We start from the raw sequence: 25,438 nt of genomic DNA, 5'->3' as shown, positions 1-25,438 counted from the left end.
GCAACTCTGTGGCCAAAAGGCTGAATGTGCTCCTTGGATACATAATTAGGGGGATCTCGCATAGGAGCAGAGAGGTTATTTTACCTCTGTATTTGACACGGGTGTGACTGCTGCTAGAATTCTGTGTCCAACACTTCAAGGATGTTGATACATTGGAGAAGGGCAGAGAAGAGCCACGAGAACGATTAAGTGATTGGAAAACCTACCTTATAGTGATAGATCCAAGGAGCTCATTCTATTAACTTAGCAAAGAGAAGTTTAAGGGGTGCGTTGATCACAGACTAAGAACCTACGTAAGGAATAAATATTTAATAGTGGATTATTCAATCTAGCAGAGAAAGGCCTAACACCATCCCGAGACTGGAAGTTGAAGCTAGATAAATTCAGACTGGAAATAAGGTGTAAATTTTGAATGAGAGTAATTAACCATTGGAACAATTTACCAAGGTTGTGGTGGATTCTCCATTGCTGACATTTTTTTAAATCAAGATTGGATGCATTTCTGAAAGCTCTGCTCCAGGCATTATTTCAGGGAAGTTCTGTCCTGTGTTATCCAAGAGGTCAGATTAGATGATCACAACAGTCCCCTCTGACCTTTGAATCTGAGTAATTATTCACCTGTTACGCTTTAAGCCCCTTGTGACAGGGAGCTCATTGTCTGTCTTGTGTGCACAGAGATTCGCTCCCCTCAGTGCAGTGAATACTTAATGAAATCCTTCTGAATGACTACTTGTGTTTTCAGAGGTGACCAAGGCCCTTCAGACCTTCCTGTCAGCCTCTCTGTTCACTGTCTCGAGCATGATGCCTTCCTGTTCGCACTCTGCCAGGATCACAAACTCAGGATGTGGTCTTACAAAGTGAGTGAGTGTTTTGGGTTGTAATTTGCTCTGCAGATGGGGTTGTCACATCACGTAGATGATATCGAGGTGCTGTGAGACAGAGGATGGGCTGTTGATTCTGAGACTTGGCTAAACTGGTGCTCCATGGACTGGCCGTGAGTTTGTTGAGTAGCAGGATTTCAGGGAACACAAAGAAATGGTCAAGTCTTGTCTCCTATTAATATTTTACTTGGAAATTGTATGATTTCTAGACATAGTGAAGTCTTCAAACATAGGTAACAGTGCGGGCAACAAGTTAGCAAGCTTACTGCACTGCCTTACCATGGTGTCTAGGACCACTTCTAGTGGGGGAAGGTACTTGGATCTCTATGCTAACTCAGTCCTTGCCCTTTCCTGAGACGACTAACAGGAGTGTGTCTTGTAACGGGGCTACCTGTCCACCAGAGAACTTGACTGAGTGCACCAGCTTGCTGAACACAACTCACTCTGAGCATCATATCCAAGCACCAATTCCCTGAGCCCACATACTCTCAGCTAGTTTGAATGGTTCAGGGGGGATGGGATTGTAGTTTTACTGCGCAGGCCCCCTCCTGGTCTTTCAGAGCACACGCTCAGTCAGAGGCAAGATCAGGAGAGCAAAACAAATGAACTGTGTTTCAGATAGTTGTATAGGCCATGCATATTGCTTCAGTTTACCTGGAGAATGGATCGGTGCAGACTGGTGTTTAAATGCATGGCTCCTCAGAAGGCTGCGAGGGAGACAAGTCTAAAAGACTAGAAATCTCTTAATAGCATTTGAGGATGTAACATAGCTATTAAAGCAGGGTTCCCCACCTTGAGGAGATACCAGCCTAGTCTGGGGAAGGGGGAACCAGATAGAGAAGAGCAGCCATATGCAGAGTGGGGAAAGCTGCGTGACACTGGATCCGCTCTCATTCTCTACTGTAAATATGCTTCTGTCAGTTCAGCAGTGGGTAGTTTCTTGAGACCCACATTCCTTCCTGGCAGTCCCTAGCTACAGGAATGCTCAAACATAGGGCTGCAGGCCCAACAAGCAGCACAAGCTTTGTGTGTTTGCATTCACAACAGGCAGTTCAGCTGCCAGAGCGTGTCTCTCCCTCCCAAAGTGTCACAGGGCAAGCTGTAGCCTTCGTGTAAGTGAAGGGAAGAAGGCAGGAGGAGCAACTAGGGGAGCAGAAATGACACACCCAGGGGAAAGCAATGAAAAGGAAAACAGGTATGGGGGGGAAGAGAATAAAGGGGAAAAATGGACGTGGGGCTAGCCCAGGGTAAGGTGTGGTTCGAGAGAAGGTGGGGAACTGCTGCTGGACTTGTATATTAAAGGACAGGAGGTGGAAAAGCTGAAGCCCCTAACCTTCCTTTGTGCTGCTTGTCTGTTGTCTTTGTTCTGGGCAGGACCAAATGTGTCTGATGGTAGCTGATCTGCTGGAGTTCGTGCCTGTGAATAAGGACCTGAGGCTCGCTGCTGGAATGGGACATCGATTGCGGCTGGCCTATTCGCAGTCACTGGGGCTCTACCTTGGTGTTTATATGCATGCACCCAAGCGAGGACAGGTACAAAATGACCAGAACCTTCAAGACTTCTCGTATAGGCAAAGACGGTGAATTATTGGGATGCTCCCAGTTTTGTATAGGGTTGCACATAATAGTAAAGAGAGCATTTGCCAACATGCACTGCACGGAATAATATCTGCTGAATAGTGTTTCTCATTCCAAAACACTTCGCAAGATGCTCACGCGTCTTTGCTTTGGGAGTAGAACTTTCCATGTTTGGTGTCTACCAGTGGGTCTGCTGTTCGGGAAATGGAGGAAGAGAAAAGGGATTTGCTTTTGAGAATGGGTAGAGTGGAGCAACGTTACCCTTATAACAAATTCTCGCACTGCTTTTTAAAATCTGAAGTGAGTTGGGAGCGGAAATTTGAGGTTTGATGTAGTGATAAATCTTGGGGCAAAGGGTCTCAGAGAGGCTGGTTTTGATTTAGCCCAGTTGTGGAGGTTTTCAAATAATTCAAGATGGGAGTTTCAGTGAGCTACTGTTGTGTGTGGGGAAGCTACTTTCCAGCTGTGTAAATCAGGGCTGAGCAGACATGCGTAACTAAGGTGAGCAGGAAGCCCTACTTCGTTCACTCCGTGTTTAACTATTGAAAGTGTGCAGAATTTGCATACTAAGTGCTTAGAGCCAAGCACCATCGCAAACGGCATGCTCAGGGTGCATAAAATGATGCACAAACTGGTTTCACATTTGATGTTCTGGTGGGGCTGGGGAGGTACTTTTGATAAAAAGGCATCTAGGTGATTCCCAACAACCAAGTACCCAGGATTTAAACCGTAAGGCTGTAAAGTAAAGCCACCAAAAGTGTGTAACTGATCCAACAGCATTAACTCTGGGCCCTGGGGTTATATGCATCTTGATAGTCTTTACTTATGTTCCTATACAATAATCTCTGTAGGAGCCCTGCCTTATTCAGTTCATGGTGAATGAGGCAGGGATGCAGCATTTATTTTTAAACATCTTGCTAGAACAGAAATGAAGAGAACAGATATATATAGTGTCAACCAGTTTCCTTTTGTGAACACTCTAGAACCCAGCATGAGTATATTTTAAATTATTTCTGTGCTCGCTGTTTACATAGCACACTCATTCACGGTTGTAATTGCAAGCAGAATGTGGCCCTCAGGGAGTATGGATTGGCAGGTCCCTTATCGCCTACACCAAATATCTTTAGTTGAATGTGTCACTTTAACTTTGGCAGCTCCTGGGTTGAGTGCTATATTTTGCATTAATATCCATTGCGCTGGTATGGAGGAGTTCCACTCCTGGACCTGGGCCCATTGTGCTAGGCGCTGTACAGACATGGAACAAACAGGTGGTTTCTGCCTCCAGAGTTTACACCTTCACTACACAGTTTAGAAAAAATAGTCATTGTGCAGATTGGAATCTCTTAGCCAATCCTAGTGCTTGGGGTTTCAGAGTGGAGTGGCACAGCTCTCAGCGTGCGCGTGCAGCATCTCTGAGTGAGACAGTTGCATTTTAGTATGGTATGCACTGGCTTGCACTACTTGACACTAGTTCTTTCAGTCATAAGATTCAAAACAGAGTACCTCAGTATCAGGTGCTTGGATAACGCTGTGATGGGCATGGGATAGGAACCTGAGTAGAACAGTTTCACTGTGTCACTTTGATAGCATCTTTATTTTAATTAGGGTGGCTCTTTTCCAGCCACTGACTTACCTTGTGTGTGTGCAGTTCTGTGTCTTCCAGCTGGTGAGCACTGAGAGTAACCGCTATAGTCTTGATCACATATCCTCCCTATTCACCTCTCAGGTGAGTGCCAATGCTACACTCCTTGGGGAGGGAGGGTGGGGCACAAAACTAGTAGTGGGCAGAGTCTCACTGGAAGAAGAGTACAGATCCATAAATCAGATATAAGCTTGCAGACTTTCAGTATGAATAAACAGGATCTGGATTTGCTCCTGTGAATGTAACAAAATAACATTACATGTTTCTCTGGCTTATGCACTTGTACCCACTGAGAGCTAACTTTAAACATCACTTGCATTTTCGGCGTGTTAATCAAGTCTCCATGCTGTCTTTTTCAACTAGGAGACGCTTGTTGATTTTGCCTTAACACCAGCTGAGATCTGGGCACTGTGGCACAATGCGGAGAATCAGACTATTGTGAAATACATCAACTTTGAGCAGTGAGTCTCCCTCCTGTTTTACTGGTTAACCTCGTGAGATAGTAATTACAACGGTCACTATTATTGTTTGTTAAAATCATTCTTACATTTGCTTCCCTCCACTTGCTTCCTTTCCTCTCCACTTGTGCTCAGTTCATTGTTAGCTAATTTCCTTAATATCCCAGGGTGCGTGGCGTCTGTCCACTCCTTTCTCCTTGTAACATAGGTTATTTAGATTTTTAACCCTGCTTGATTATAGCAGCTAGAGCTGTGATAGCAAGAAAGCAGGGTTAAGAACTCAGAGGTCTGGCATGATTAGAAGATCACAGGGAACATCTGTGCCACTCCCAGCTTTCTCCTCACACTTTTTTGCCAACTTTTACATATTCATCTGGGGCAAGTAGGAGTAGTTTGGAGGACCAGCGAGTAAATATATTAGTTTATTCATTGGCTGGTGGGCAAGTAGAATCATAGAATATCAGGGTTGGAAGGGACCTCAGGAGGTCATCTAGTCCAACCCCCTGCTCAAAGCAGGACCAATCCCCAATTTTTGCCCCAGATCCCTAAATGGCCCCCTCAAGGATTGAACTCACAATCCTGAGTTTAGCAGGCCAATGCTCAAACCACTGAGCTATTCCTCTCCCCGACAAGTAGGTGGACAAGTAGACACTGTATCTGGGCCCCTGGACTGACTGAAATACTTGGGTAAAATGATTTACAAGTGCCCTGCTTCCCTTTAGGCACATGAATCTGCCATTAATTCTAACTGGGCAGAGTTTCAGAATCAGCCCATCTCTACATACATGTCAGTAAAACAAAGGGAGAGCTCAGCATGATATCACAATGATGGGCTTGGGATAAGAATCTAGATAAATCCATGGGTTAACTGGACAGCAGAGTAAACAGAAATAAGGATTGTGGCAAGGCACCCCTTCTGCCTCGCTGGGCTTAGTGCTCCCTCCTCTGTCAGGGACAGGGCCTGGGGTAAATCAGCCCCCACTCTGGAGTGTGTCTGTCTTCCCTCTTCGGGGTTTGTTTCTCAGAGCCTTCCCGATAGACCTCGGGGCAGGTCTGAGGAGTGCTCCTCTGCCAAACGAAGGGGAACAGGTCTATAAAGCAGCAAAAGAAAAAGGGAATGCCTTTCCCTGACCTCCTCATTGGGGCAGGTGTTGTCCTGTCACTGGCCCTGGGGTGTCAGTCCTTCCCCTAAACAGGCACTGGGTTTTGGGTGTCTCCCCTATGGGGAGGAGTGCAGTCTCTCACACTGGAGAAGCCTATCTCCCAGCTGCCTCCAGCCTTGCAGCAGTTTCTTTTCTCTCCTCTCCTCTCCCCTCCCCACCACCACCCTGAGAGATTTTAACAGATTTCAGGCAGCCCTTAATTGGACTCAGGTGTCCCTAATTGACCTGAAGTAACCCCTTCCCAGCTTGTAGGAAAAAGGGCCTTTAGCATTCTAGGGCTAACATACCTGTTTCCCCAGACCCTTCTGCAGCCGTCTGGACTCACTTTGTCACAGGTTGTAGCACTTGTACATAAGTCATTAGTCATCTTTCTTTAGCTTATCCTACCATATGACCCATCTGGACCAGCACTGAATTAATATCTGTGATTATTGGTGAAAATACTATAGTTGAACTCACTTCAGACTAGGATTACCAGAGAGTTTAGTGTTCACTGCGACTGAGCATACATGACTGATGGAAATTCTTTTTTCCTCAGAAATATCGCAGGCCAGTGGAACCAAGTGTTTGTGCAGTCTCTGCCAGAAGAGGAAGTGAATATTAGAGATGACCAAGACCCTAGGGTGAGTGGACAATACAATACCTACCAGAAGTAACTTGGGCTGTGTCCCTAGGTTCCTTTCTATCTTTTGCTGCAGGAAACCGAAGTAGAAAGACCGTTGGGACAGATCAGTGAATGCAATATAACTTTATTTTGTATGTTGTCCTTTATAGAAACGGTATCTTTAAAGCTTCACAGAATTAAATGAGACAACAGACACATAGCATACATTACAGTGGTGTAAAACACTTAAACTGGCCACAAGACCAGTAGCTGAGGAGGAACAGAAATTGTTATAAGCAAGGGAGAAAGTCTTTCAAGATGAAATTTGTAAACAGCTTGATGTCCGTGAGCAGAGGGATACGGGATGGCTGCTTCTGATGGCAGGAGCTGTGAAGAAGTCAGATTGAGAGACTAGAGCAAACATGGATTTCCAGCTTGAGTAGGAATGAGGAGCCGATGGAGTGGTCTAAGAATGGGGTGAGAGAGCAGAAGCATTAAGCTACTTAGTGGATGTGATGAGGCCTGAGGAGGTGGAAAAGAGGGCTGAGGGCAGAATTGTATAAAACTCTGAAGAGGGGAGGATGAGTTGGAATTTGATACAGGAAGGGATTTTACTGTGAATTAGGGCAGTTGGCAATTGAAAGGAAGAACGTGAATTCCTCAGGTCTGGAAAGGTGATCTGGGAGGAGAGGCGTTAATGGGACTGAAAGGAGCACAGGAATTGCCAGTGCCATGGGAAGGGGAGTAGGAATTAGACATGGCAGCCTGAAGGTACTCCTTGCTCCTCATTGCACACGATACAGGTGGGATGGAAAGAGGGGGTGTTGCATTCTAGAGGATGCTGGAATTCTAAGGGGTGCTATGAAACCAAACCCTCAGTTTTACCAGCACTAAGGAGCTGTGCTGCCTTCTGCCCCCATGAACAGGAAAGATAGCCACTTCTTTGCAGTCTCCTTTCAGGTTGTTAGCTGCGGAGTTCATCCCTGCAGAGTGTGTCTGGCTGCTTTTCATTCTGGGGGTGACTTACCTCATTCTGAGAGACTAGACCATCTATACTGGGTTTCAGATTGTCAGTCCTTTTGCAATAAACCATTGAAAGGCCAGTATCCTGCAATTTATAGCGCCACCTGTTAGCAGGCCCCTGCAGAAGAGATTCCTAGAATGATGAACTGTAATTAGAAGCCTGCATCATTTTGCATAAATGTGCTTCTCTGAATTACCATTTTGTTCTTTCACAGGAAACTTATTTGGAGTCTCTCTTCATGCCTGGTCGGTTCACAAATGCTGCTCTACTCAAAGCTCTCCAGGTTAGCAAACAATCAATTTGTGCTTCCTCAGTTCCAGCCACTTTGTGCCATTTCTGGCTGCACAAAGTGAATGTGGGCCAGTAGAGGAGGAGAACTCTCAGCTGGCCTGCGTGCCATCCGTTGGCGTAAGGCCCCACAGACCAGTCACCATAAATTAGAGCGGCCCTTAAATAAGTCTAATGTTTGCTTATGGGCTGGAGAGGGAGGCATAACTTGCTACTTGACAGCCTCCCTTCACCTGAACTGACCAGGTATCAGTAAAAGAGAACATCTGGGCCTGCAAAAGCTGCGTTTGTGTTTATACAGTGTCATAGGTGTATTTGATGTGCTACAGACAAATGAAAGCTCCCTGTCCTGAGGTGCTTTAGTTCTCCCCGTGCACATAACACGACAAGGTGCAGGCAGTGGCAGGAGGAAGAAGGGTATAATAGTGAAAGGTCCCAAGGGTGCTGAGCCAGGAAGAGTGGCGAGAGCCATTTCTATGGACTGGAAAGGGTGGAGGTTGGGCGTGGTGACTGAAGAACAGTCTGAGATGAGGACGTTTATACAGTGGCTGTATGCAGCCTGCCCAGTGTGTTTCAAGGAGAGGGCAAGGAGGGCCCAGGCTAGGGCCCTGTGGATGGGGGCATACAAGAACATGTAGGTATATGAAGAGAAAAGAGCCTGAGGAGAAGGCAAGGGTGAGAGCGAGGGTGGCAGTCGGTAGGGCCAGAAGACGATGGAGGAGCGGGAAAAAGAGCAGGCAGGAGGTTTCGAGGGCAGGGTCTGGGGTGCAGCAAAGGATGCTGAGATGGCAAAACGGGGGGAGTGGAAGGTCATGCCGGATCTAGTCTTCACTACCAAGAAGCTAGTGCAGGGACAGTTTAGGAAGGAGCCAGAGGTGTGAAATGATAGTGACGGCTCGCTGGCCTCAGTCAGGGAGGGCTGGGTGCGTGGACAAGGAAGCAGAGGTGACTGATGAGATCAGACCCATAGCAGAAGATAGCCACGTGGGCTGGGGGTTTCCTGCTGAACTTTCTGCGGCTCAGGACCAGCAGTGGGAGAAATGAATACTAGATGTGAGCCAAGCTGGGCTTGGTGGAGTGGGCGGCATGTGGTGCGGGGAGCGTTAACCCCAGAGCTGAGGGAGGAGGGGAAAGGTTTGGGCAGCAGCGGGCGCTGGCGAGCTCGTGGACTGGAGGGTGCAGGAGGAGGAAGGGCCAGGGGTTGAAGAGAATGCAGTGTTGTTGCTGCTGCTCCGTAATTCTCTGATGGAGACACTGGTGGGCAGCGCTGGGCTCGGAGTCTCCGTCTCCCCAGTTTTATGCTGGTCTGACTGCATTTAAGTCACTGGTGTGACAGTGGAGAATCAGGCCCCTGGTGTGCACCTTATCGCCTCCGAGGACACCACCCTGGTTCTCCCTTTGGGCAGGACCTGGTGAGCTGCCCGCTGGGCTTGCTCTTGACTCAGTGTAGCTTCTGTGATGGAGCTCATGGGCCGAGCTCAGCAAAGTCCTGTGCTCACTTCCCTGGAGGTGCACTGTCTGTAACGAAATCGGCATCGCATCAATTCCAGGTCTGGGAACGTTCCAGGTGTCAGTGGGTTTGGTGAACGTTGGAAAAGCCTGATTCCACTAACTCATACAATGAGTCTGTAGGCTGTGGCTCCAGGGGGAGGCAGGAAAGCAGGGTCACTGTGGATCTGAGGGAGGCAGTGACCTCCGGGGGATCTGTGGCAGCGGGACAGGGTCACTGTGGATCCAGGGGAGGCAGTGACCTCAGGGTTAGAGCACCAGAAAGCCTGCTGTGCCTGCAGCACCCAATGGGCGTTGTATGGGCCTGATTTTAATGCAGGTCAGGTTGCTGGAAGCCCCTTTCCTCCACTCTGGCCCGCCCCTCTTGTGGGCCTCTGGACCCCCGCTACGGCCAATCCCTCCCTCCAATTGGGTGCAAACGTTTGGGATGAGCGTACAGCCTGGCATCCGTAAACAGCGAAGTGCATAACCCTCTCGTAATGCCAACTATCCCTTTGCTCTGGTGTATCTTGGCTGCCTCTGCCTAGCTACAGTTCTCTGCAGTGAGTGATGTTATTCCTCTGTTCTACATCTTCACGTCGTACTGTCGCTTAGACAGGTTTGTGGCTAGTGCTTCAAAATGGAAGTTTCCTGTAATGTTTTTGTAGATCTTTTCCCGAGGAGGAGAGAGAATCATGGATCTGACCTGGGATGAGCTGAAAAAAGAGGTGACCATAGCTGTGGAAAACGAGGTGAGGTTTCCACTGAGTGTTTTATGACGACAGTCATCACTGTGGTATCTTAGCACCTCAGGTAGAATTAAAAGTTAAATCCACAGATGACCCATGGCCTAACTTTCCTCCCTGCTAGCCTCAAAGCAGTTGCATCATTTTAAACAAAAATTCCTTCTCACTACTTCCCCATCTCTTAACTATTCCTCTTTCTTCAGGGGTTCACCGTTCTCCCTGCTCCCCCCACTGGTTTTAGGTGTGCCAAAGTGAGCTGCACTTCCTTTTTCCTTTAGAGTCTGTTTACATTGTAAGTCAGAGAGCACTTTGTATAGTGACAATGGTGCCAGGTTTTTCTCTGTTGCAATTCCTGTCTTGTGCACATCACTCACATGCTCGTTTTCTCTGTGCGGCAGCAGTGAGAGCCTGGTGGGTGAGTGGCGGGGTGCAGTAGGAGTGGGCATGGGTCTTCACCCACCGCGGCTCCTCTGAGCACCTCAGGGAGGCCTCACTTCAGTGCTGCTGCTAAGCAGGCAGACGGGAGGGAGTGAGGGGAAGGCAAGTCCATTTGCTGCTCTTCTGTGGCCTGTTTTCTTTTCCTTGGTGAAAGACCCTTAAGCATCATCGGGGAAACAACTAAAACCCTTATAAAATAGCTCTGCTTTTTATAGAAAGCGCACCTGGTTGGAAAGGTGCTTACTGGAACCTTCAAAATAGTCTAGTTAAAGGAAAAATCAAGTAGTTGCTGTCCTTTTTCCTGGTCTCGGTCTAATGGTGGTCTATTAACCCACCACGTACTTGTAAGGATTTTTATCCTTAAGTAATTGCTGTATACCCTGAGTGTTAACACTACCTCATAGCTTTGTATCTAGGATGATAGAAGTGGCCCTCTTGGACTCTTGTCTGGCTCACGCTCCAAAATATTCGGTAGTAGAGGGTGCAACATATCTGTATCTTAAAGTGTGGGAAAAACAGTGTTGGTGTTTGCAAAATATGTTGCCACGTAATTAGCTGGTGTAGGTAATACGTACTCTCTAGAGGACAGAACCAGAGTTACGTGTGTAGCTATAACTGGCATTCCCTGAGGTTTGAATGCCTAGCTGTGCAATGCTAACCTTTCTGTGACACAGGTTCTTTGATGGATTTTATATATATATAAATAAAAATGAATCCCCATCTTTGGGGAGTCAATTGCTGACCTGATATCCTGCTGTGTTCCCCCCAGCTCCAGGGCAGCGTAACTGAATACGAATTCTCCCAGGAAGAGTTTCGACAGTTACAGGTTGAGTTCTGGTCCAAGTTCTATGCCTGCTGCCTTCAGTACCAAGAAGCACTTTCATGCCCTCTTGCTCTCCACCTGAATCCATATACTAACATGGTGTGCCTGCTAAAAAAGGTGAGGCACAAAGCAGGAGCTGCTTTATGCTGTAGACACTTTGCATTGGTCTAGTCTAGGGGAGGGCAAACTACGGCCTGTGGGCCGGATCCAGCCCACGAGGGAGCCTGCCTTAGCCCTGCTACATACCATTGCCACCCCGGAGCCACTTCAAGTAAGCTGCGCCGGGCCGGAGCCCGCACCCTGCACCCCCTCCTGCACCCCAACCCCCTTCCCTGAGCCATCTGCTGCACCCTGCACCCCTCCTGCATCCCAACCCCCTGCCCCAGGCTTATATTCATGGTCCTGCATACAATTTCCCCACCCAGATGTGGCCCTCAGGCCAAAAAGTTTGCCCACCTCGGTCTAGTCTGAATGTAGTGAGTTACCATTGGAGTTCCTTAAGTGATTCCAGGGCATATTCCTAACTGAGACTTGAACGATGGTTGTATCTTTCACTTTCCCAGGGATTCCTGTCTTTCCTTGTGCCCTGTTCCCTGGTGGATCATCTGTATCTGTTGCCTGATGAGCATCTGTTGACTGAGGATGACAGCACTATCTTTGATGGTAAAGGGGAGGGAAGTTGGGGAAGTTGTTCCACTGTAGAGGAAATTCCAGCATGCGTGTCACAAGCTCTGTAGTTAAGGATATAGACGTTTCCATGCTAATCCTCTTTTTTTACATGCTCAGATCTTTCTGAAGCTGTGTGGGTTGAAACTTCTCCTGCTTAGCCTCAACCTAGTGGTAGATTCCCTTTTGGAAAGCCTGGAGACTTGAAAACCACTTGTGCGTGCGTTAAGGATAAAATGTTGCTGTGACTTAGTTCAAGAAAATCAAAGAGTGGAATTCTAACCTTCAGTCAGTGCATAACATAGCCCCCAGCGCTGGGCGCATGCTTTGCTATCTCTGGGGATGCAGCCTCTTTGAACACCTCTTACTGGCTTCCAATGCCCAAAAGTTGGATTCACATCCCAGGTGTGGTCGGGGTTCAGCTTAACCTGATAGAGATGTCATCTGGGTCCCTCTCTGTAGCCTGGTCTGCTTGGGTTGTGCCCCTTAGGATTAGGGTAAGGAAGTCCTAATGGTGTGGTGGCAGCCGTGATTACAAAGATCATGCCCTGTCCTCTAAGCTGCTCCTTTTCCTGCAAGTTGCCAAGTAATGCCCAGGAGATCCATGTCCACGAAAAAGTGGCAGTCTTGTCCTGTTAAAAATACCCAGTCAAAACATGTGGTGACGTAATAGAAGGAAGCATTCCTGTATTATCATCATCATCTTGGCCTTGTGCCTTAGCCATTTTTGACCACCAAGGGCCTTGAAGACCCCTTCTCCCCAAAAATCAACTTTAAAACGTCTGGTTTGTACCACTCTGCTGGGCTCTTCACTTTACCTTCTTTTATGAGCTGTCATTGATAGGCTGGGTTTACAGGTCAGAATGAACGTTTGTTCCTTACCTACTTTGGCAACTTTCATTCTGACATTGTCTGATGTAGGCTTAATTTCTTTTAACGTGGTTTTTTTTTGTATTCTGCGTATTTACATTGAAACGGTGCCTATGTGATGTTCAGGTTTCACCTTTACAACCCCTGAAAGTTCTGGAATGTAAAAGCTGCTGTTCTAATTGTAATATTATCTGTGCAACAGCTTGCCTTGTGTGTGTCTTGGAATACATGTTGAGCTACATATTTAACCAGAAAAACAGGAATAGAAAATATTCCATGATGTGCAACCTGGCCGAGCCAAAGTTCCAGCTCAGTGTCCACTTATGCATGTGCTGGTGATGAACTGGGAAACTGTAACATTGTGTTACCACACATCCATATTCATTTGCCTTGAATTTAAATTATTTTGCCTGCTGCCCAAATTCAGATTTCACAGACACTAAAGCTTCAGTGCATTCAGAGAAGCAAAGCTGGACGCTCAGGAAATCCAAGGAATTCCCACCAACCTAGCAGTCTTACCCCTTGCTTGTTTCAAATTGCTAACGTTCGATTTTTTTCTCAAATATTTAAAGTCACCTTTAGGACACAAATCAGGGATGAAAGTTTTATCAGTAGTTATGATTTTCTGAAAGCTTTTAAGCGCAACAGTGGTTTATAACTGAAACCAGTGTTCCCTCTAATTTTTCCCACCCATGTGCGGAATGAATTTTGTTACATGCCCCAGTATGGAGGCTGTGTGAGACACATCACCTTCATATCGGTGCACATAATAAAATTCATGAGGTGGGGTGGAGCCAAGGGGTTCGGAGTGTAAGACGGGGCTCAGGACTTGGACAGAGGTTTGGGGTGGGGGTTAGGGGTGAGGGCTCTGGCTGGGGGTGTGGGCTATGGGATGGGACCGGGGATGAGGGGTTTGGAATGCAGGAGGGTGCTTCAGGTCTACGGTGGGTAGTGAGAAGGAATTTTTTTTTTTTAAACCATGCAACTGCTTTGGGGGAAGCAGGGAAGAAAGTTAGGCCATGGGTCATCTGTGGATTTAGTCTTTAATTCTACTTGTGGAGCTAAGATACCACAGTGATGATTGTCGTCATAAAACACTCAGTGGAAACCTCACCTCGTTTTCCACAGCGATGGTCACCTCTTTTTTCAGCTCATCCCAGGTCAGATCCATGATTCTCTCTCCTCCTCGGGAAAAGATCTACAAAAACATTACAGGAAACTTCCATTTTGAAGCACTAGCCACAAACCTGTCTAAGCGACAGTACGACGTGAAGATGTAGAACAGAGGAATAACATCACTCACTGCAGAGAATTGTAGCTAAGCAGAGGCAGCCAAGATACACCAGAGCAAAGGGATAGTTGGCATTACGAGAGGGTTATGCACTTCGCTGTTTACGGATGCCAGGCTGTACGCTCATCCCAAACGTTTGCACCCAATTGGAGGGAGGGATTGGCCGTAGCGGGGGTCCAGAGGCCCACAAGAGGGGCGGGCCAGAGTGGAGGAAAGGGGCTTCCAGCAACCTGACCTGCATTAAAATCAGGCCCATACAACGCCCATTGGGTGCTGCAGGCACAGCAGGCTTTCTGGTGCTCTACCCCTGAGGTCACTGCCTCCCCTGGATCCACAGTGACCCTGTCCCGCTGCCACAGATCCCCCGGAGGTCACTGCCTCCCTCAGATCCACAGTGACCCTGCTTTCCTGCCTCCCCCTGGAGCCACAGCCTACAGACTCATTGTATGAGTTAGTGGAATCAGGCTTTTCCAACGTTCACCAAACCCACTGACACCTGGAACGTTCCCAGACCTGGAATTGATGCGATGCCGATTTCGTTACAGACAGTGCACCTCCAGGGAAGTGAGCACAGGGCTTTGCTGAGCTCGGCCCATGAGCTCCATCACAGAAGCTACACTGAGTCAAGAGCAAGCCCAGCGGGCAGCTCACCAGGTCCTGCCCAAAGGGAGAACCAGGGTGGTGTCCTCGAAGGCGATAAGGTGCACACCAGGGGCCTGATTCTCCACTGTCACACCAGTGACTTAAATGCAGTCAGACCAGCATAAAACTGGGGAGACGGAGACTCCGAGCCCAGCGCTGCCCACCAGTGTCTCCATCAGAGAATTACGGAGCAGCAGCAACAACACTGCATTCTCTTCAACCCCTGGCCCTTCCTCCTCCTGCACCCTCCAGTCCACGAGCTCGCCAGCGCCCGCTGCTGCCCAAACCTTTCCCCTCCTCCCTCAGCTCTGGGGTTAACGCTCCCCGCACCACATGCCGCCCACTCCACCAAGCCCAGCTTGGCTCACATCTAGTATTCATTTCTCCCACTGCTGGTCCTGAGCCGCAGAAAGTTCAGCAGGAAACCCCCAGCCCACGTGGCTATCTTCTGCTATGGGTCTGATCTCATCAGTCACCTCTGCTACCTTGTCCACGCACCCAGGCTGGGGCTGCAGGATAGGCGCCCCTCTCCCAGTCCCCGCCGGTCTGGCTGGGGCTGGGTTCAGGGAGGAGCGCTCCGGCCGCGACAGGTCCGGGCTGGGTCGGGGGGTCTAGGTTGGGGCTGGAGCTAAATAGGCTGTTGCGCGGCCACGCAGCTCACAGGGAACTTAGACTGAAACCCTCTTGCAGTTCTACCTATAGCAGTTGTTAGCAAGTGACGGCAATAACATAAGTGTTTCCTAATGGAAGGTACAATAGGACTCTTCCCAGTGCTGACAGCTGGGCCAGTGGAGGTGTCATGGGCCTGGATTAGAGGTACCTGTTCCTTAGTTAAGAGTTTTTAAAAATGCATTAGATTAGAGACTGCAGGGTTGTTCTTGGTATTCTAGACAAAACAGGTCTGTGGATGTGCTATCTCTGGTCCTTACAAGATGCTGGGAAATTGCTTAAGGATGCAGAATCCTTGTTCTGAATGGATGGAGCCAAGGTATGAAAGGGCAAGTCTGGCTGTGATTTTTATTTTCTAGGCATGTTTTCCCCATTTGTTCAGTTTATTTTCATCCAGCTCCTGTAACTGGAGAAGGCTGAAGGGAAATTTCCTGTTACCGGTTTTCAAACAAAACTGCACCGATATCTTACCACCTTCAGCTCCTCTGTGTAGTCAGCCTATAATTATCTAATTAGTTAGTGATGGAGTCTTGTGTTGCTGGGGCAAATTTGCTGCTAGGAGCTTTCCTATGAAATGAGCTGAACTAACTTGGTTTTGCCTTGAAACAATTTGCATGAGAGTACAGTCAGGTTCTTTCACTGCAGATCTGGAGATGTCTCGCGATGTTGTGTGCCTTGTCCAGTGCCTTCGGCTGATTGGAGAATCTATTTCAATGGAAATGGCATTCATCATGGAAATGGCTTGCTCCCGCCTTCAGCCTCCAGAGAAGGCTGCAGAGCAGATCCTGGAAGATTTGATAGCTAATGACACGTAAGGGAACTCTTTGTGTAACGTACATCCTTTGTAAAAAGATGAATGCGCGAATTGTCTGTGCAGAGTTAGCCCTAGACAGCCCTTTACCGGAGTCTTCTAAGTGTGATTCAGGATGTGTGAATTCTAGGTCCATAGTGGGAGATTTTCCAAGCACTTAAAGGATTTTGGAGCACGCGTCATAATTGGCTTTCAGTGGGGTTTGTGCTCCTAAATCCTGTAGATGCTTGGAAACTCTCTCCAGTGATGATTAAAGTGGCGAGGAATTCTGAGCCATGGTGTCCAGAAACAGGAGCTTCAATTTTGAGTTGGATAGTCTTCTTCGCAACATGAAAGCAAGTGTCTCTAGATAGCTAGGGAGGTTCAGCTAGCTGGTTTTAGAATGATCCTTGCACACCAACTCATGGAGCATCAGTATCCTGAGCCAATTACAAGTTATTCCTCTCCAGAGTGGGTAGGAGAGGAGCAAGTGGATTCACCGTGAGTATGGTGCCTTCATGGGTCAAAAAAATGTTTTTTATTACAGTGGAGGGGAATTGCCCCTCCACAATATGTGGTCAGACCAATTTCACTTCTGGATCTCTTACTATGGGGGTCACTGATGGAGGGGGTCTGTTGACATTACATACATTGGTGCCAGTGAATTTTGTTTGCCCTTACAGAGAGAACGTGATGGAAGATATTCACAGTAAGCTGCAGGAGATCAGAAACCCTATCCATGCCATTGGTGTGCTGATCCGGGAAATGGACTATGAGACAGAGGTGGAAATAGAAAGAGGTGGTATGACACAACCTTTGCAGTTTGGCTAGTAAGATAGTAGTGGTTTCGGGGTTGCAGTTGACTTGGCTTCCACTCTTATCCTGTCTTTCAGCTCAGCCCCTCAACGTGCGAATGAACCTCTCTCAGCTCTATGGTAGTGGCACAGCAGTGACTGTGGTATGCCGGGGTGTGTGCAAGATGGCCACCACCCGGTTCCTAATCTGCCGGGACTTGTTGATTTTACAGCAGCTGTTGCTGAGGCTAGGCGATGCGGTGAGTATGGCCCAGAAACCTATTATCACAGAATCCTAGAATATTAGGGTTGGAAGCGACCTCAGGAGGTCATCTAGTCCAATCCCCTGCTCAAAGCAGGACCAACACCCTCTAAATCATCCCAGCCAGGGCTTTGTCAAGCCGGGCCTTAAAAACCTCTAAGGATGGAGATCCCACCACCTCCATAGATAACCCATTCCAGTGCTTCATCACCCTCCTAGTGAAATAGTGTTTCCGAATATCTAACCTAGACCTCCCCCACTGCAACTTGAGACCATTGCTGCTTGTTCTGTCATCTGCCACCACTGAGAACAGCCGAGCTCCATCCTCTTTGGGACCCCCCTTCAGGTAATTGAAGGCTGCTGTCAAATTCCCCCTCACTCTTCTCTTCTGAAGACTAAATAATCTCAGTTCCCTCAGCCTCTCTTTGTAAGTCATGTGCCCCAGCCCCCAGTCCTCTGCTGGACTCTCTCCAATTTGTCCACATCCCTTCTGTAGTGGGGGGACGAAAACTGGACGCAATACTCCATGTGTGGCCTCACCATTGCCGAATAGAGGGGAATAATCACTTCCCTCGATCTGCTGCCAATGCTCCTACTAATACAGCCAAATATGCCATTGGCTTTCTTGGCAACAAGGGCACACTGCTGACTCATATCCAGCTAATTCCCAGGTCCTTTTCTGCAGAACTGCTGCTTAGCCAGTCAGTCCCCAGCCTCTAGCAGTGCATGGGATTCTTCCTTCCGAAGCGCAGAACTCTGCTCTTGTTGAACCCCATCAGATATTGATGGATCCTTGAGCCATTAGGCTTTCAGGATCTTGATCTGCCCCGGTGCCTTAAGCTGGAGCTTTGGCTCTCTTCCTGCAGATGCCGGAGGCTGTTGAGATGTGGCCAGGCAGGCCTTTGTTGCCCTCACCCCTCATGCTTTGCCTTCATTGGTGCAAACTGTGACAAGATGGCCGATGTTAGTCTGGTGGGTCCTGCACTTTTCCTGGCGGGGAGCTAAGATGCCACCCCTTGCCCCTGTTCTTGGGGCGTCGAAGGTGGTAAAGGAGGGAAGCGGGGGAGGGGTCTGGGTTTGCTCCTCACTCTGAGCCCCAGCCCCTCTCAACCCCTGCAGGTTCTTACCCTCTTCCCCCTTGGGTGGGGTACCTGCAGTCCTTAGATGCTGGGGAAGGGAGTCTCCCTCCCCTAGTGGGTAGGGTCCCCCTTATTTCAGTTCTCTGATTTTCCAAGTCTCACAGCACACCTCCAAGCTCCAGTCCTCTCTCCTTCCTCCTCTTCATCTGTCTGCCTGAAGCAGGGGGTTTTATTAGTTTCCTAACAGGGCCTTAATTGACTGCAGGTGCTCCAATTAACCTGCAGCCACCTTCCCTAGTCTACAGGGAACCACACCTTAATTAGCCTTGAGTTTATATATTTCCCCTCTAGCACTCCCACTGCTCCCTGGCCCTCCTGTATCACAAAACAAAGCAGCAATCCCGTGCTCCTGTCTTATGGTGCTGTGCGCTAGGGCAGCAGCAAGCAAATCCCTTTCTTTGTGTAGGGGAGCAGGATTTTCAGTGCTTTGTTCCCAAACAGCACCACCTGCAGGTTCCCCTCTCTTTGCATTTATTCCCCAGCTCTCCATCACAGTGGAAGAGACTGAACTGAGCAGGCTGAAGAGTAAGGCCTTTTCTGCACTGGAAAGCTGTACCACTTCAGCCAGGTCGGGATAGCTAAAGCAGTACATGTGGATGTAGTTATATCATAGTGTTTAAGGCCAGAAGGTTCCCCAAAATCATCTAGTCTGACTTCCTCTGTATCACAAATCACCAACAACCACCGAGCGCCTGGGCACTAAACCCAACAACCGACATCAGACCCAAATATTACAGCCCTCAGGAGACTAGGCTATTAGTTGACACAGGCAAAGAATTGGAGGGACCGAGATGCACCCAGAGGCCCGCACAATGGCAGGGAAATGATAGAGATACACCCAGATAATCTTGGCAAATGACCCGCACCCCACACTGCAGAGGAAGGTGGAAAAAACCCCAACCGTCATCATCTCTAGCTTTAGAGCTGGGCACCAGGCTAACAGCTGCTGCTCTCTGCTCACCCAGCTCTGAAGGCAGCATCCCTGCCAGCATCAGCGCTGAAGTGAGGGTGGAAATCCCGTGGGGGGGTTGTGTCCCCGCCTGGTCTCCTTTTGGATCAGGACCCCCACTGTTACAACACCATGAAATTTCAAAAGTAAACATCTGAAACTGTGAAATTAACTATTTTTAATTGCATGACCGTGAAATTGACCAAAATGGACCAGGAATTTTGTAGGGCCCTACTCATAGTCATCCTGTGATTGACCAATGCACCTAGGGGTCTCTCCTCCTTTGTCACTTCCAACTGATGAGCCCCCAGCTTGTAGCAGAAATTATTATTAGATCTTAAGTGCATGACCTTACACTTTATACTATTGCATTTCATCCCATCTCTCTTGCTTCAATCTTCAAGGTCATCCAGATCTTCCTGTATAATATTCTAGTCCTCCCCCGTATTGTTGATGCTTCCCAGCTTTGTATCATCAGCAAATTTCATTAGCACACATCAACTTTTTGTGCCAAAGTCATTAATAAAAATATTCAATAAAGTCTGGCCCCATGATGGATCCTTGAGGAACTCCACTAGTAACCTCCCTTCAGTCCGATAGTTCATCTTTCAACACAACCTGTTGCCTTTCTCCCTTTAGCTCGGTGGTTTTCAGACTTTTTAGACTGCGTAACCCTTTCCAAATAATGTAATCTACAATGTACCCCCATCTGAAATAGGTTCATAATATATTTATGGTTAGATTGCCAAGTTGTCTGCCATCACATGATTTTTCACGTGTACCCCATGATGAGAACTCGTGTACCCTTAGGGATACGCATACCCCAGTTTGAAAACCACTGCTTTACCTAGTTCTTTATTCTTCTTACAGTTCTTGTACTAATTCCTGTCTTCTCTAAGTTAACTAATAATTTCCTATATGATCCTGACTCAAATGCCTTACTGAAGTGTAAGTACATTAGATCTTCTGCTTTTCTGTTCTCTAAAACATCAGTTATTTTCTCAAAGAAAGAAATCAGGTTAGTGTGGCACAATCTACCTGTGTTGCAGTACGTCTCCTTTTCGGTTTACCTCCATAAATTTCATTATTCATTCCTTTGCAATTTGTTCTAAAGTTTTGTATTCTACGCTCAGACTAACAGGCTGTAATTGCCTGGATCAGTTGTTCCCTTTCATAATAGAGGTACAATGTTACAGATCATCCAGTCATATGGTACTACCCCCAACTAGATGGATGTATTACAAATCCTTGCTACCAGACTAGCAGTATCATGTCATAGAATCATAGAATATCAGGGTTGGAAGGGACCTCCGGAGGTCATCTAGTCCAACCCCCTGCTCAAAGCAGGACCAATCCCCAATTAAATCATCCCAGCCAGGGCTTTGTCAGGCCTGACCTTAAAAACTTCTAAGGAAGCAGATTCTACCACCTCCCTAGGTAACGCATTCCAGGGTTTCACCACCCTCCTAGTGAAAAAGTTTTTCTTAATATCAACCTAAACCTCCCCCACTGCAACTTCTGACCATTACTCCTTGTCCTGTCATCTTCTACCACTGAAAATAGTCTAGAACCATCCTCTTTGGAACCACCTCTCAGGTAGTTGAAAGCAGCTATCAAATCCCCCCTCATTCTTCTCTTCTTCAGATTAAACAATCCCAGTTCCCTCAGCCTCTCCTCATAAGTCATGTGTTCCAGACCCATAATCATTTTTGTTGCCCTACGCTGGACTCTCTCCAATTTTTCCACATCCTTCTTGTAGTGTGGGGCCCAAAACTGGACACAGTACTCCAGATGAGGCCTCACCAATGTCGAATATAGGGGAATGATCACATCCCTCGATCTGCTGGCTATGCACCTACTTATACATCCCAAAATGCCATTGGCCTTCTTGGCAATTAGGGCACACTGTTGACTCATATCCAGCTTCTCGTCCGCTGTCACCCCTAGGTCCTTTTCTGCAAAACTGCTGCCTAGCCATTCGGTCCCTAGTCTGTAGCGGTGTATTGGATTCTTCCATTCTAAGTGCAGGACCCTGCACTTATCCTTGTTGAACCTCATCAGATTTCTTTTGGCCCAATCCTCCAATTTGTCTAGGTCCCTCTGTATCCTATCCCTACCTGCCACTGTATCTACCACTCCTCCTAGTTTAGTATCATCCACAAATTTGCTGAGAGTGCAATCCACACCATCCTCCAGATCATTTATGAAGATATTGAACAAGACCGGCCCCAGGACCGACCCTTGGGGCACTCCACTTGATACCAGCTGCCATCTAGACATGGAGCCATTGATCACTACCCGTTGAACCCGACAATCTAGCCAACTTTCTACCCACCTTATAGTGCATTCATCCAGCCCATACTTTAACTTGCTGACAAGAATACTGTGGGAGACAGTGTCAAAAGCTTTGCTAAAGTCAAGAAACAATACATCCACTGCTTTCCCTTCATCCACAGAACCAGTAATCTCATCATAGAAGGCGATTAGATTAGTCAGGCATGACCTTCCCTTGGTGAATCCATGCTGACTGTTGCTGATCACTTTCCTTTCATGTAAGTGCTTCAGGATTGATTCCTTGAGGACCTGCTCCATGATTTTTCCAGGGACTGAGGTGAGGCTGACTGGCCTGTAGTTCCCAGGATCCTCCTTCTTCCCTTTTTTAAAGATGGGCACTACATTAGCCTTTTTCCAGTCATCTGGGACTTGCCCCAATCGCCACGAGTTTTCAAAGATAATGGCCAATGGCTCTGCAATCACAGCTGCCAACTCCTTTAGCACTCTCAGATGCAACGCATCTGGCCCCATGGACTTGTGCACGTCCAGCTTTTCTAAATAGTCCCTAACCACTTCTTTCTCCACGGAGGGCTGGCCACCTACTCCCCATGCTGTGTTGCCCAGCGCAGCAGTCTGGGAGCTGACCTTGTTTGTGAAGACAGAGGCAAAAAAAGCATTGAGTACATTAGCTTTTTCCACATCCTTTGTCACTAGATTGCCTCCCTCATTCAGTAAGGGGCCCACACTTTCCTGTGCTTTCTTCTTGTTGCCAACATACCTGAAGAAACCCTTCTTGTTACTCTTAACATCTCTTGCTAGCTGCAGCTCCAGGTGCGATTTGACCCTCCTGATTTCATTCCTACGTGCCCGAGCAACATTTTTATACTCTTCCCTGGTCATTTGTCCAATCTTCCACTTCTTGTAAGCTGCTTTTTTATGTGCCGTTCTTCTAGTATTCTGGGATGGAAATTATCCAGTTGCCCTTATTTGAGCACATTGAGCTCTTTACATTTTTCTTCCACCTCAACTGTGGCCATCTCTATCAGGCATCCTGCCTTCATGCCCATGTTTCACATTATCCCCCTTACTGAAAACCAAGGCAAAGTATTCATTGTAGATTTTGGGCCATACCTAGATTACCTTTAATCTCCTCATCCACACTGCACAGTGGCCAAAATTTATCCTTCCTTATTCTTTTTATATAATTAAGACATCTTATGTATCTTAATTTCCTTGGCAAGAGCTAATTTAGCTTGATAGGTAGCAATTCGTACCTTTATTTCTACATTTTCTAACCTCTATGATGTAGCTTTCTTTGCTGATCAATCTCGTTTTCCATTCCCTGTAGGCTGTTGGTCTACTCTTAAAAACCTTTAAGGTGGTTATTCATCTAGCTGGGTCTGGAGGGTTTCACTACAAGTTTTTGCCCCTTGCTTGTGATGCAAATTGCAGATAATTTTTGTATAGTTCATTTAAAGAAATTCCAAACCACCTCCACATGTAAGTCTTTGATCTATCCAGTCCAGCTGACTTCTTTAACTAATTCCCTTAATTTCCCAAAGTCTGCCCTTTTGAAATCAAAAGCCAGGGTTGACAACCTGGTTTTGATCATCATTCCATTTAATTTAACCTGAATCAACTTGTGAACGCTTAGTCCAAGATTGATTCCTGTGACCAGCTTACCAGACTTATTAAAACCAAGTCTAAAATTGGTTCAGTGACGATTTGATGAAGAAAACTGTCTATCTCATGTCAGTATAAAGGAGCATTATACTGGTATAGCTATGCACATATAGGAAGGGGAATAACTATATCCATATAAGGCACCTTCACACTGCCTACTGTAGGGCTCTTACAGATGTAACTATTTTAACCCCCCCATCCCCAACTGAAATATACCAATAAAAACTTGCATGTAGTTTTATTGAGAGCCTGAGAGGTGCTGCCTCTGTAACAAGACCAATTTCAGCCTCAAATTTCCCTTTCATAATTAACAGAAAATTTTATTATCTGTCCCCTTGTGGAACTTGGAACAGCTCCTCTCCCCCCTTTGCACTTCATGCCCTTCAGATCTTTATAGCCTTACCTCTGTGTTAAGCTTTCACTGTGTGGCCCAGGCCCTGGGTAAGGACTGAGCTGCATACCAGCTTGCACCGAAGTAATGAAACAAAATGAATATGCAGCTTTTGTTGTTTTGGTGCTGGTCTGTTTAATGCTTTGGAATGCAAATGTCCTGTTTCCGTTTAGCATACGCTACGTGACCACTAATGGCTAGCAAGGCTGGGCCCCATGCTGACCTTTGACACTCTTTGTAATGTCACTTTTGTTTTGTCTCAGCTGAAGCAGTTGGCTATCCCTGGCCTCAGTTATAATGCTAGCTGCTTTGGTCTCCTTACAGATGATTCTGGGAGGGGGTCAGCTGTTCCAGTCTCAGCAGGAGCTGCTGCATCGCACCTCTCCTTTGCTGTTGTCTTATTACCTGATCAGATGGGCGAGTCAGTGCTTGGCATCGGACGTTCCAGTCGACACGTTGTAAGTGCTTGTGTTCCCAATCTCTCTAGTCAAAGTGGATTGATAGGTTTCATATAAATCCTTTGAGATGTCTGAAATGCCCTTTGAACAGATGAGACATCATCTTGGGTTCTAATTCTAAGAATCTTAAAGAAAATACCTCTCTTTGGGTGATAAGAGAGTCTTAATTGTAAGTCTAAGAGACTATGGTCAACTCAGATCCTTGGTCTAACTTTCTTCTTGCAGGGACGAGGAGGGTCACTTCATTGTTAATGTTCCGTTACTTCTGTTCTCACTGAAAGATTCGTGCCCCGCAGCTGAAGTGCTTCCATGTTATGTCAGAGATGGTTCTTCCTGGGTGGATGGACTGGAAGCTTCTTTTTAGGAATTCTACAAAGAGACAAACAAAAGCTTCCCCCCTCCCCTCCCGACACTGTACAGACAAGTCCTGTGAGACTTGTTGGAAGCTGCTTTTAGGCAGCTATATTAGGTTTGATAAGTAAAACTTTGTGAAATACCAAGTGTCTAGATACATATGAAACACTGACAAAATAGTTTGATTTTTTCCCTCCCACCTTTGATTTGTTCTCTTCCTGTCCCGATTCCCAACTTGTTATATTTTTGTACTGTAATTTTGGTATAATGGTCAGTGATTGGGTTTTTACTGTTCAATAAAAACTCATTGAAAAGTGAGTTGCTCTTTCCATCTGTTGGTCTGGAGCAGTCATATTTGAGAATCTGGACTGACGCAGAGTAGCTTTGACAACTGTAAATGATCGTTTCTCTTTCCAGCTACATTGTGAATGGACACTGAAAATATCCAAAGCATTTTGGATTTCTGACTTTCCCTTGGGTACTGAGTCTGTCTTTGCTGTGCAGGGGCAGGGTTTCACACCCTGGTCATTTCAGTGACCAGTTGGGTTCCATGTGGACAGTGCTGGAATGTGTAACACAGGATGTGCTTGTCTCTCTTTATAGCTAGATTTTTCTCCCCTAGGGAATCCAACCTGCAGCACTTATCTGTACTGGAGTTAACAGACACCTCAGCCTTAACACCACATAAACTAGGTAAGAGATGTGCTACAAGGTCTTCAGCTCTTAATTCTGACTTTAAGCCCATACTTTCAGACATGACTAGTGATTTTTGGGGGGCCAAGTTCTTGGGGCCCAGTTTCAAGGGGCTTATCTTTCGATATGTTCATCACCCACTCTCTTGTGGTCCACAAAAATTATGTGGCTAAAGTAAAGCCAGTTCTCCACTCAAGCATTTCCTGTGACTTTGTGACCTAGATGAGGCTCTTTTAATGTATTTTTTGTATGTAATTTCCTACGTTTTTAGAAAATGAGAAATGGTTTGTGTGTTTGTAAAGCCCCTTCCATATCGGGAGGGTTCAACCATTCTACCTCTGCCACTCAAGCCACATGGTTAACTACAATAACTGGCAGCA

The 25,438-nt window shown here is 47.0% G+C and overlaps 1 protein-coding gene across 3 annotated transcripts in view; it reads left to right on the top strand.

Annotated features, from left to right (window-relative positions):
- The window catches only part of NUP160 (nucleoporin 160), a 58,224-nt gene that overhangs the window by 8,383 nt on the left and 24,403 nt on the right, over positions 1 to 25,438 (top strand). For 2 of the 3 annotated variants that reach the window (XM_077820750.1, XM_077820748.1), the window contains exons 6-19: positions 743 to 857; positions 2,256 to 2,414; positions 4,108 to 4,185; positions 4,465 to 4,562; positions 6,261 to 6,345; positions 7,565 to 7,633; positions 9,795 to 9,878; positions 11,080 to 11,250; positions 11,697 to 11,796; positions 15,917 to 16,082; positions 16,745 to 16,863; positions 16,955 to 17,115; positions 23,878 to 24,011; positions 24,988 to 25,058. In XM_077820750.1, the coding sequence (XP_077676876.1) occupies positions 743 to 857; positions 2,256 to 2,414; positions 4,108 to 4,185; positions 4,465 to 4,562; positions 6,261 to 6,345; positions 7,565 to 7,633; positions 9,795 to 9,878; positions 11,080 to 11,250; positions 11,697 to 11,796; positions 15,917 to 16,082; positions 16,745 to 16,863; positions 16,955 to 17,115; positions 23,878 to 24,011; positions 24,988 to 25,058 (1,610 nt within the window). The remainder of the gene's footprint in view (positions 1 to 742; positions 858 to 2,255; positions 2,415 to 4,107; positions 4,186 to 4,464; positions 4,563 to 6,260; positions 6,346 to 7,564; positions 7,634 to 9,794; positions 9,879 to 11,079; positions 11,251 to 11,696; positions 11,797 to 15,916; positions 16,083 to 16,744; positions 16,864 to 16,954; positions 17,116 to 23,877; positions 24,012 to 24,987; positions 25,059 to 25,438) is intronic. The other variant, XM_077820749.1, reaches the window with a different exon arrangement.

Source organism: Eretmochelys imbricata, chromosome 6 (assembly GCF_965152235.1).
Source record: "Eretmochelys imbricata isolate rEreImb1 chromosome 6, rEreImb1.hap1, whole genome shotgun sequence".
In the NCBI taxonomy this organism is placed as follows: domain Eukaryota; kingdom Metazoa; phylum Chordata; order Testudines; family Cheloniidae; genus Eretmochelys; species Eretmochelys imbricata.
Note: the sequence above shows the minus strand (reverse complement) of the source record. Positions and strands in the feature narration are given on the sequence as shown.